Raw genomic sequence first — 13,266 nt, 5'->3', positions numbered from 1 at the left:
GTAGAGTATCTTTGTTGCTGGCATCTATGGATCGGGTCCCATTGCATTCTCTTTGCCTCTGGGACTCCACTGCTACTTTCCTTTTCTCCTTAAGTTCTGCTTCCCTTATATCTTCTGTTTGGCGAGCAACCGTCTCTGCCCTTGCCCTTGTATTAACATCATGTGTGACATCTACAACTGTGACTTGTGGCAATAGTTCAGGGGGGTATGGAAAAATTTCCCTCATTTTCTTATCCGTGTAGTCATTGGGTACCAAAAGTTTGTCATACCTCCACCTTACCCTTTTTAGTGTCTCGCTGTCTTTGTCCATTACAGTCACCCTATGGGCATGGGTTGCTACAATGGTCATGTCACTAAAGTACTCAAGCAGGAAGTCCTCTGCTGCTTCCTATAGAGCCATCAGTGCAAACACTTTCCACCTTTTAGTGCCCCAGGTCGCTTCCTCACAAATGGACCTCACCATCCTCTGGAAGGGCAGCTTTGGTATGCAAAAATCAACACATTTCTGTGCCTTCTTGATTTCTCTGAAAAGTCCCATGCAGTTCTGTAACTTCTTCATCCTTGGACCTTTCAAAATTTTACTTGGTTTTCCAGGTCTCTTCTTTGGGGTTGCAGATCTGCTACTTGCCTTAGCTGCTAACCCTGGTCCCTTGCCCCCCTTTCTTGCAGTGGCCTTTGTTCTAGCCATTCCACTGTATACAAATAAAAGAGTCTCTCTCTCTCTCTCTCTCTCTCTCTCTCTCTCTCTCTCTCTCTCTCTCTCTCCTTCCCCCCCTGTCTCCACCTATTTCTCCATCTCTCTATAACACACACACACACACAGAGACTCTCTCTCTCTCTCTCTCTCTCTCTCTCTCTCTCTCTCTCTCTCTCTCTCTCTCTCTCTCTCTCTCCAAAGCAGACCAAAACACACAAACACACACACACACACACACACACTCCCTCTCTCTCACTCATTCTCCTTGCCTCTCCACAGTACTAAAGGCGCATGTAGAGACATCCAAAGAGTAGTTGGCTATCTCAGTGGGCCTATAGTACACACACACACACACACACACACACACACACACACACACACACACACACACACACACATAGGCCCTGTGTGTGTGTGTGTGTGTGTGTGTTGTGTGTGTGTGTAAGAGAGACAGATATGGAAATTTCCTGTCGACAGAGAAAGAGAGAGAGAGAGAGAGAGACCTTTGAGAAAGAGAGAGGGTGATAGAGAGAGAGAGAGGCACAGGGAGACCTTTGAGAGAGAGAGAGAGAGAGAGAGAGAGAGAGAAGGCCAAACCTTCGTAAAAGACGCCAAACCTAGTCACTTTTTCACGTTCTCTCTGTCACAGACGCAGACGCACGCTCAGTTTCTCCTTCTCTTACTCTCTTTGACTCTCTCGGTGTCTCTCTTTCTCTCTCATACTTTTTAGATGTCACTTACTAACGTATCCTGCCGCATTAAATGACCAAACGTGCGGCATCATTCCGTATAGATTCTATTTTAATCAACACGTGGGGCGCCGCCGGGTGTTAACCGTTATACATGTCTAGAGAGAGAGAGAGAGAGAGAGAGAGAGTGAAAACTCAGAAATTGAGCAAGAGAAAGAGAGAGAGAGAGAGACTCATTACTGTCTCACAGAGAGAGAGAGAGAGAGAGAGAGAGAGGGACTGATTCTTGTCAAAGAGAGAGAGAGAGAGCGCAATGGAGCAGACGCCTCCCATGGAGTTTCTGCAAACTCCCTCAACAAAAGGTCATCTCTTTCACTCTCTCTGTCTCTCTCTATTTCTAACAATAGCTAGCAAAGTGTGTGTGTGTGTGTGTGTGTGTGTGTGTGTGTGTGGAAACAAACAAATCTATACTGTTGAACACACACACACACATACACACACAGACAGACACAGATACACACACACAGACAGAGGGGCGCACATAGACTCTCTCTCTCTCTCTCTCTGTGTGTGTGTCTCTTTCTCTCTCTGTACTAAAGGCGTGCAGAGACAACCAAGTACTATTTGGAAGTCTCTACGCGCGCATTTAGTACTATGGAGAGGCAGAGAGAAAGAGAGAGAGAGAGAGAGAGAGAGAGAGAGAGAGAGAGAGAGAGAGAGAGAGAGAGAGAGAGAGAGAGAGAGAGAGAGAGAGAGTCTGTCTGTGTGTCTGTGTGTGTTTTTTGGTGTGCTTTGGAGAGAGAGAGAGAGAGAGAGAGAGAGAGAGAGAGAGAGAGAGAGAGAGAGAGAGAGAGAGAGAAACAAAGACTTGACATTGTTTCCTGATGAATAGGATTAAGGTCCAGTAGGCAGAAGAGACTAAAACCGGACCCAGAGCTTGTGCCAGGATTCCAACCTTTACAGGCTCAGTTGCTTAGCGCTTCTGCCAAAAGAACTGTTGACTTTTGTCAGGACTTTGATCAAGAAGAGTCAATTTGTGAAGATGAGTCAGAGAGGTCGGCTGGCCAAGAGTATCCCTCACCCTACAAGTCTCCCTCACTCTCTACAGTACTTGTCAAGAAAAATACAAGAAAGAGGAATATAGACTTCTTAGATGATGCACATCTCCCAGCAAGCAGTCCTTATGCAAGTAAAGGTAAAGCCAAAGAGGATGTGCCTTCTCTGGAAGAGCCAGCTGTAACTGATGAGAGGCTATTTGATTTTGCAGCATCATGTGGTGCTGGGGACAAATATGATCTAGTTCATTCTATGTTTAACCCAAAATTTGATATTGAAGACCTTTTAGCTCAGCACAGTGAATTCTTGTAGCCCTACAAAGATCAATTTGAACTTATGGTGCAGGTAGGGAGGGTTATTCTGCCCAGTATGACTGTGGTTCATTTAAATGACTGCGGTGGAAAAGGATAGGGATTGAAGAAGTATAGGGAATTACCACCTGCTTGCCGACATTCAGCTTGCCCTTTGCACCAAAAAGAGTGCAAACTTATTCAGGAATCCTTTGGCTTTATGATTACCTGAACAGCCTATTTGGATTCCTCATGCAGAATCCTAATGAGGTGATAGGGGAGCAGGACGCAGCACCAGATGAAGAATGCGAGGAGACAACACACATACAAGAAGTCGAGGAGGTTGAAGATACAGTCGACCTTGAGGTTGAGGCAATTGAAGTTCAAAGAAGTAAGATGCTCTCTGTGAAAACAACAAAAATCAAACTACCTTTGGATGTCAGTAACTTCACTGAGAAGCATGCTCAGATGATGTTGCCTACTGTACCTGAGTTCAAGATTGGAGACAGGACCTATATCCTTTTACATGATGTGCAAAGCATCTTTTATTTAAGGAGGACTTCTCCCAGGCTATCATTTCCAGGATCCAAGAGGAGAGGAGTGGATTTGTTTCAGAGGATAGTAGCGATGATGAGGCAATGGAAACATACAACAATCCAATGGAATGCCTCTGAAGTTTCTTTGAAAAAGCTGAAAAATACAAGGAGACACTACCGGATGAAGCCACCTTCCAAGCAATAAGACAAAGCCTAAGACCATCAACAAGTCACTAAGAAGTGGAGGATTGGTTTAACCATTCATGTCAGGATTCAACTATGTCTGTGGACCTATGGCAAGCAAACCTCTTTTTGTAGGATGAGAGCTTCATGGTAACTCTGCGTGTGTGTGTGTGTGTGTGTGTGTGTGTGTGTGTCACTTACTCATACATGATATGTGCAGTCTTGGATTGCTGACAAGGATGACTTCCTTCGACGGCGAACTCGAGAGTATCGTGGAAGGGTGCGGCCCTAGCACAGTACCTTTCGAAGCTTTGTGAGTCGCCGATAATAGTTTTTCACAATGGAATGTCACAAGAGGGTACAACAGTAACTTACACATTAAAGACACTATCACGCTTCTTGGGTGGACCCGTGTTGCCCAAAAGTGCAGATAAAGTCATTCTTGTTGACAAAGTGTTTGCCAGAGATTGTTTTGGTTATTGCCCGGGCTATACAGGTGGTCGGGCCGCGTATTACTACACTTATAGAGCAATGGCACTAGCTCTTGGCAGACAAAACCCGGATGAACTTTTAGAGTATGGCAAACATCTCATGATTCGTTACAAGAGTGATGTGCCAAAAAACAAAAGTGAACCTTCAAAACCTTGATACACTTCAAGGAGCAATTGTATTAAGATCATGTTACAGAAATATTGAAATTTTGTACAATGTCATCCACTCAGAGTATCTTTCTCCACTTGTGGTTCATATACACCATTGTCTCTCTCCACCTTCGTTGACCTTCATGAGCACCAGAGTTGTTGTATGCCATTGATCTTTTAATTTTATTTTGTTGTAAATGTATGATGGCTTGTGCTATTGCTAAAGAGGCCAAGACTTCTTTTGCCTGCACTCGATGAATGATTCTACGATAGAACCATTCAAATAGTTCTCTCTAACTGTTAACCTTGATTTGAGAGCCACCATGTCGTGTGTGCATGAAATACGCATTTCTGGCCATGTAATGAGACTTTTCCATCCCTTGGGTATTCCATATGGACGGGTTCCCATACTTTTGTATAAAATATGGTAAATGATTGAAAATGATGTGCTGGATATGAAAACAGATTACTTAGAATGTTTTACACTCACATAGTTACACATAAAAGAGAATCAAATACACAATAATACCATGTAGTGAGTAATCTGGGTGTCTGTCCATGCTGTCTTGAATGATTTCTTCAGAAGGTTGAGATTCTCCTTGAACTTGTTCATATCACCTTGTGACCAGTCATCTTTGTCGCACATAAAAAATGGCATGTCTATCAATTGCCAAACCTCAGCCTTCGCGTTACGAGTAGTTGGTTCTTGATCTTTGACTGCAATATGTAGCTTTTTCCAGCTCTGATACTCTACCTTGCTAACATAAGATGTGTTATATATTTTTTCATGCTTTGTTAGCTTCGGATCTCCTATTCCTTGGGGTTTAGATAAAAACCTTCGTGCCTTCACCCCACCGATGGATGGTTTGCATGGGACATCCTTCTCAGCAGTTGATCTCTTTTCATTCCGCTGGATTTTCACATTGCCACCATGAAGCCCCATATCCGACAATACCAATTCTAAGCACTGTAGGGCCACATGTCGCTCTGCTGAGTTCTTGATTTTCCAAGCAAACCTGATATATAAGTAGACCAATTTCTCCACAATTCTACAAAGGGCATGCATTGTACATATGTGGACATTCACAAGTGGTATTTTCAAAACCGGTCGAAAAGCAGGGTCCTCAATGTGACGTGTTGGAGCTTTTCTCCACCACTTTTGGGTCCATGACCTTTGCAGGCGCAGAACAAACACGGCGACTTTGCCATTGCACCCATTCCACAATTATACATGCACTTTAATGTTTTGAGGTCACTTGCAAGATGCCACTGAACTTGAAAGTCTCCCCTTCCATCTAGACATAGTACCTCTCCCTGGTTAGTCTGTCGATCAATCACCTCTGGAACATTAGTTTGATGGAACACCCAATATAGAATCTCATGATCTTCTTTATTCACCTGCAACACAAAATAAATGAGACTTAAGTAGATGTGAACATTTGAGCTCAGCTGAGAATCTCACTTACCTCAAAAGCACCAAGCCACCATATGTTAGATTCTGATTGAACACTAAAATACAAAGGATCATCAGTGGGACACTTTGAGAGGGCTCTATTCATTAAAGTAATAGTAATACGCTCTAGCTTCTTGTCTTTAACAAGGTCACACTCATCCAGTTTCAACACAAAATTTAATACCCCTCGTGACTCTTCAAATGTGATGTTGTAAAACTCCACCATTATCTTCTGCAACATCTGCAGGTCCATAAAAATATTATTGAACTCATCATATGCTATGTTTGCTCCATGGCCATTGTATGTTGCTTTAATATGAAACGGCTGTCCAAGATATTCTCCCTTTGCGTCGTTAAGCTGAAGCCTCTCTTTCCAAACACTTGAGGCTGATGGTAAAAGTTTGGATTTTATTCCCTTCTTAACAAAGATGGATGAGACAGATTTCTTATAGCCGAATATCCTCTTTTGCTTACACCAAGTGAATCAAGTGTGCCTTGTATCTCTTTTGCAGGCACTGAGTTCTCTGAAATAAAGCAGTCCACTACATTTCGTTGTAGGACCTTAAACTTCTTGTCATGTACTATATCTGCTGCAAGGCTTCTACTTATAAGTGGCTTCAATCTCTTTCCTATATTGGCTTTGGGGTCAATGTTTTCCTTGTCAGGATAGATTGAATCTCTACATGAAGACAATGCATAAGTAAATAACATAAAATTTACTTAACTAACACTATTTAGGCACATGAAAATAATGCATAACTAGAAAAACAAAAAATTTACTTAACTAAGACTATTTAGTCAACCAAGAAGCATCACTTTAATGTTCGGATTCTTTTCTTGAGACCTCCGGATGCAACCTGCAATGTTTCAAGATTGCGCAATTTCTTCTTTCGGATACGACCACCCAAGATGGTGTCCTTCATTTGACAACTTCGTACCTTTCCTTTCAGTTCCTGTACCTCTGTTTTGTGTTGCAAAATGGTAACCTGATCTGTAGAATGCAAATGTGAAAGACGAACAATCTCACATTGTTGAGCTTGGAGAATGCCCTTATAAGTTTCAGCTTGCCTTGTAAGAGATTTACAATAACCCAGAAGGCCGTTTTCTCCATCACCAGCAAAGGTCAATAAGCTTGTAGGATTGACAAATGCTGGAGACGCATTAGTCATTGGATTCTTAGGATAGAGAGAGCCTCTCTTCCATATATCTATGTGTTTAGCTTCCTGAGCTCTGAGCGTGTCTATGATACGGGAGGTATATGCGTGTTTGCTTTACTCCGCTTAATCAATGGTTGATACTCGTTGTCCAAATCAATGTGAAGGTGATATTTGGCTCGTTTCTGCGTAACATTTGTGCCATTTGAGGAGTGCGCCATTAGCCAACGGTGCAGGTTTAATGAAAAGTGAATAGGCGGCTGCGGCTTCGTCCCTCCATGTTAGCCTCATTCCCTCCATGTTGACCAGGTTCATTCAATGCAACTGAAAAGAAGATTATCCCTCAATCATTACGGACGAATGTTCAGAAGGGTAAAGAATCTACTTAAAGTACACTTTTTGAACTTTTACCATGACAGACCCGCCTCTATTATTTGCCATATTTTCTAGAGAGAGAGTGCGAAAAATACATTTTCTTAGAAGGCCCTCCAAATGACCTCCGAAATTTCCTAATGGTGAAGCTCATTAGTTCTTGCATGACCCATAAGGAGAGTTCCCACTACAAATATTTACAGACTCATAGTGGCTTATTGAAATGAGATTCTAAAATACTGTGCAAATATAAAATGGCCAAGAGTAATTGCCGACGTCTCTTGATCAACTCCCCGCATTCCACTCTACAAAATCATCATCATCAACTCAATTAGAAAATAAATAGACATCACATAATTAACCATCATGCTAGCTATCCCAATTGCAGCTAACCACTACAACAGGAGGGTGCCCAGTCTCGTAACAACAACAACGCCAAATGTATGCGTGGGTTGCCAAACTTCACTCTATCTTATTATAGGCATATCGAGAATCACGTACATAAATGTCAATCTATGAGACGTAGTTGACACGATTAGTGCATGGAGGCTATAAGAGGTTGTCAATCTCTTGAATAAAACACTCAATCCCAATCCACTCAATGCAACACTCAATTCAATGTCAGACAACAAATGCTAGTCGTCCCATCGGCAAGCAAATCTTGACATTCCACTAAGCTATCGAGCTCCAAACGGTACCAAACAAATAAGACAAGTAAATAGAGCCTAAACACACAGCTTAGGGTCTCAAATCCACATTTTGACCACTTGAAAAAAAAATGATCATTATCAGTAGGGCAATTTGATCTAGTCGATTTTGGTAAAAAATGCACCTAGAAGATCATCATTGATGCCCCAATACCTCTCCTATAGCTAAAATACAATTTTAATGCTTTAACAATGAGTTATGAGCTGATTAGCAATAAAAAATTCACAGAACCATTGAAAGATACTTACTTCGTTACATAGAGCTTTCACCTGGAACGCGTAGAAGCAGATGTCACTTCAAATGGACAATCCATAAGGGAGATATGAGCATCAAAAAAGAGAGGGAGAGTACACAGAGCTCAGAGATACATTTCATTATCCCAAAACTAAAAGGTTAATTTTTTTTTTTTGGCTGTTATACCTTAGCCAAGGTTTGAAAATGACAAAATGGCTCAAGTTTGGGGTAGAATAGGACTAGAGATCATATCTGGGTAATAATCCCTTCCGACTATACATTTTCTAAGAATAAAATAGGGTACAAGATTTGGACTTGACGGGTTTGACATTAAGAAATGAGATGAAATTACAAGATTTGGGCTCAAAGTAGTAGCTTTGTTAGCTTGGTGCTAACATCTAGGTTCCAAAACACTCTATGCATTTTAAACAAAACTCACTAAAATCAAACTTGTGACCTAGTGAGAAACCAACTCTACATTTTTCTATTATTCTATCTTTCAATCCTACAAACCAACAAGACTACATATCATGTCTTTGCGTAACTTTGAATATAATATTATGGATGAATATCATGCTTGATAAATTGATTGAGCAATACTTTTCAAATATCCTTCTAAACATTACAACTTAGTCACCATGGATTAGCCAAATTAAAATAGAAAAATTCTTAAGTCATTATCATTAATTTAGAAAGTACACATTTTTTCAAATCATCGCAACGCACTTCCACATATCCACTCAAAGAAAAACTTTCCTTTATGGGCGACCTTTGAACCCTAGACTCGCTCCCAAGTGCTCATCACTAAGAGAAACTTCCATGCTATGAGTTTTCAACTCATATTCACTTAAAAGGGAATCAAAACGTGGGTATTCTTCTTCTCATTAACTTTTGCATTTTGGCAAAAGTTTGAAGATGAAGAAACTTGGCTTCCCAAACTTGCCTAGTAATTCAATGAGTGTGGAGGTAACAAAGCATTTGGGTGAGGGCAAGTGCAATGGAAGGGTCTTTGCAATGGAGAGAGAGAGAGAGAGAGAGAGAGAGAGAGAGAGAGAGAGAAGCTCTCGAACACAACATGGCGGAAAGAGAGAGAGAGAGCCACAACATGTGAGCAACGTGAAATAGATAGAGAAATCCACATGTCAAAAGAGCGATCATCTTGAGAAGATTCATCAATTTTCAATGAGAGAGAGAGAGAGCCATGACATGCAAGCGATGTGAAACAAATAGAGAAATCCACGTGTCAAACGAGCGAAGAACACAAGCATCTTGAGACGATTCGTCAATTTTCAATTTTTTACGAATCGAGCGTACATATTATCATGTGGAGATTCTGGCTTTGGACGATTTTGGTAGAATTGACGAGACATACTTGCACTCTTGTTTGTACCAAAAGGGTAGCCAAGCCCGCTACAAGAAAGCTGGTAGTAGTTGGTCATTTAAAAAAGCATTTGTTGACAAACATTCTCACTCGAGCAGAGCAAAATTTGAAAAGACCAGAAGGAAGACACCAAAATCTACTTTGAAAAGCTGCCCCCCTGCCACTATATATACGAAATGCAACATTTGCTCTTGTTCTGACTTTCAGGCCTCGGCCGCTCGTCGACCAGCCTTCCATCTTTTCCCCAAGTGATGCGTTTCTGTGGGTCTGTGCTTCCGCGCCATATCCATATCGAAAGCCACCAGTTTTAATGGATGAGCAGCTTAAAGGTATGCGCTCCTGCAGTCGATTTGTGGGGAGAATTCTTGATCGCTTTCCATAGCTTTTACTTTGTGTTTGCGTGACATATCCACTTGTAGACAGAGGTAAGACACTGCGTTTGAGTTTTTGATAACGATCACTGTTGCGATAGTCCTGGATCTGCGCGTGTCTGCATTTTAACTCTTTTCTGCTCTTTGATGAAATGCCAGTTGTTTGATTTCTGTTTCTAAGCTTGATATCATGATGCTGTGACCGTTTTTATTTTAATAGTGTTTTGGCCACAGTTAAGATTCGCTGAGCAATTCTTTTAAAACCATCATCCATGTCATCCAAACAATCTTTCTTATTGGAATTCAGATTACGTGTAGCTTGTTTTCTAACTTAGTTTTCTCTTTACTTGCCAAAAACAGACTGCCAAATTTCTGGAGAAACTTAGTTTTTATTTCTAACTTTATTTTTCCAACAGGCTACCATCTTTATTTCTAACTTAGTTTTTTCTTTACTTGCCAAACAGACTGCCACATTTCTAGAGTTTTCTTTCATAAACTGCCCATTGTTTGCTGTTTCTCCTCAATCGTGCCATGCATTTGCTTTCCCATGTTGGATTGCTGCTTAAAACTGGGTGAATGAAATTTAGATTTTTTCAGCAATTTGGTGTAACCCGTTAGAGCACCGTGTGCCGACGGAAAGTAACAACTAGAAAGGAACTTTAATACAACCAATACAAATCTGAAAACACTTTGAATACGTAAATTGACATAGAAGTTCACACTTGTGACGATACACGAAGTGGCGGCGTTCCACTCTCCCATATGCCCTTGCCCCTAACTAGGTGCCCATTGTGGTATTCTTTATTATTGCTCTTCACAGATTCAACTGGCGAGTCATAGCATTCATCCATAAACTGCCTTGTAGGAGCATTCGTCTATAAACCGCGTGATTGCTAGATTGAGGCTCACCCAAGGCTCATATTTGAAGGCCCTTGGCCTCCTGCTTTTACAAGAGCCCTAAAGCTCCACAATCAACTGCTTTTAAAACTTGACGATCCAAAAGCTGCAAAAAGGCAAAGCTCTCAGGCGCCTAGCTGCCATGTCAATGGCGCAAATTCATGCATAATGCAAGCTGCTGCATCATGTCTTAATCCTTCATCTTGGTGCATCATGGAGGGATAGTTCTGGGGCTGGTTTGTGCTCCCGATGTGTTTGGATCAAGGGCTGAAATCTGGCTGCAAAAACATAGATCTGGCTGCAAAAACGCAGCCAATCCGTAGCGTAAAGCAGGGCTGAAAACGAGATGATGCTGGAGCCTGGAGCCAATAATGGACAACAATGGGAGCACTTGATGCGGCGAGGGAATGGCCGAGAAGAGGCTCAATGGGCTGCCGAAGGTCCAGGCTGCAGTAGGGAAGATAAGCATTCGCATAGCCACATGATCTTTGGCGAGGAAGAGGGCTGAAAGCTGAAAATGCTGGGCTGACCTGCCGCTTGTAGAAACATTGGGCTGATCCACAATGTTGGAGCAAAAACGCCAGACGGGCTGATTTGAAAACGCTTAGGCTAGGATCTCTGCTAGCGCTCCACACTTATGCAAAAACTTTGGGCAAATGTGCTACCTATAGGACTTTAAAGGCAGGTCAAGACTTTTAGGCCAGGCCGGGAAAAATGTGCAAATGTGTGCACAGTTTTAACTTTTCTGACGATAACTCACTGTTCTGTGACCCATTTGACGAACTTACTAGATTGACACGTTTATAACCTAGACCTAGATGCTTGTCATGTCAGATGCCCACTAAAGTATAATAATATTTGTCAAAACGCTTATACAAACCATGTATACAAGAGGGTTCTGAAAGTGGAAAACCTAATCTAATGGACTCGTCTGAACATGTAGGTCCTGCGAAAAGGCTCCCAAAATTGCCGGTACTAATCCTCCTAGGATTCTAGACACTCCTATCTAGGAATAGGTACAAACTTGGCCCGGGAAGTCGATGAAGCATGTCCACGTGGCACACAGAGCCATGTGCTTGTGACATGTATACATGCCAATGACCATCCCTAGGAGACTATATTCTTCAGTCCTAAAAACAGGCACGTGGTTTACAAGAGGCCTTAAAAATAGGCACCCAAAAGCTGATGGCTTCTAAAAGCTTTGCCTGGCAAAAAGCATCACCCAACTCTCGGCTGCCCGTAAAATCCATGTACAGAGTGCCATGTGGCAGCATGAATCGTGGTGCAGATTATGGGTGCCACGTCAGCAATAGCTTCACAAATTTTTTAGGTGGAGTCTTTAGTGGGGAGAGTCCTACCTCTTTTAGTGGCCATTGGGAACGCCAGTGGGCACTTTGCCTTGCCACGCCACCTCACTTGTGACATACCCCCTTTTGAAGAGTAATCGTCGTCGATTACACGTGTAAAGCAAGGACAAACTTGCTCAGTAGACACTGTCTCTATGTATGTATGCACCAGATTACACACATCCAACAGTTGCACATAGACGACAATTAGTGAATACTCACATCACATTCACATCAATATCCCCGTCAAGATTTCAGATGAGAATCATGACCATTGTTACTTATCTAGCAATCACATCCAGACTGCGTTAAATCTTTTCATGGATGTGCTGATCTACTAAATCTCGTTACTATCGCATTCGTATCACCCATCAAGTGAAGGAGATAAAATACTACAGTCAGTTCATCTTTTCGACAGGTACTCAAACATTACACACATGGGAGTGCACTTGTAACAAGTCCATTTTAGGAATTCCCATTTCAATGTACACCTTGTCATAAAGTCATCTAGCAAAATACCGAGAAATTTGCGACTTTATTCCATTCTCAACAACCTGTGACGAAGGAGTGGAATGGCTCCCCTCTCATGCAACACACACCGCACTAGATGTAACCCGTTGATTCAGCGTGCACGAATAGTCGGTGCTAAAGCAAAAGCTTCAAGGTATAGCTCTAGTAATCAAGCAGAATCATCTACGTCCTCCTCCACCCACTTTGCATCAAGACCTAGATAGTGTGGACCAGCTTACCCTTCGCTTTCCTTTCCTTGTGCGCTAGGACTTGTCCTAGAATGAGAATCTCTTTCGTCTCTGCTGGTGGCTCCTTGTCTTCTGGCACCTCACCTTTGAAAGGTCTCAAGAGACTCACATGAAATGCATTTTGAATCTTCCAAGTATTTGGCAACTTCAATTGAAAGGATACATTGTTGAACTTTTCTTGTGTCAGGAAGGGCCCATAGTATCGCATACTACGCTTTGAGAAAAGCCTCTCCTTACCCTTCCTCTTCAATAGGTGTGCTTTCTCAAATCGAAGAAGCACCCAATTATTCTCCTTCAAGTGCAATTTGCGTCGATGCTCGTTTGCTGCCTTCTTATGCCATGCTCGAGACTTTTGCAAAGCCTTCTTTACCTTGGCAAAAGTAGTTTGAGACCTTGTTTGTGATGATCTGCTTCAAAAATCTTGCCCTTGGTGTTCAAAATTGGTGGAACATGTCACAAGTTGGTGTCATAGCATGCCCAAACTTAAAAGATGGGCAAGA

General features: G+C 42.0%; 1 protein-coding gene across 1 annotated transcript in view; it reads left to right on the top strand.

Moving 5' to 3' along the window:
- Positions 1-9,500: 9,500 nt before the first annotated feature.
- Positions 9,501-13,266, top strand: part of LOC147440740 (protein PAT1 homolog) — an 83,909-nt gene continuing 80,143 nt past the window's right edge. Inside the window, exon 1 of the mRNA XM_086482573.1 lies at positions 9,501-9,723. Coding sequence (XP_086338699.1) covers positions 9,705-9,723 — 19 coding nt within the window. The 5' untranslated portion in view covers positions 9,501-9,704. The remainder of the gene's footprint in view (positions 9,724-13,266) is intronic.

This window comes from Adiantum capillus-veneris, chromosome 15, assembly GCF_014529385.1.
Source record: "Adiantum capillus-veneris isolate H3 chromosome 15, ASM1452938v2, whole genome shotgun sequence".
NCBI lineage: Eukaryota > Viridiplantae > Streptophyta > Polypodiopsida > Polypodiales > Pteridaceae > Adiantum > Adiantum capillus-veneris.
Note: the sequence above shows the minus strand (reverse complement) of the source record. Positions and strands in the feature narration are given on the sequence as shown.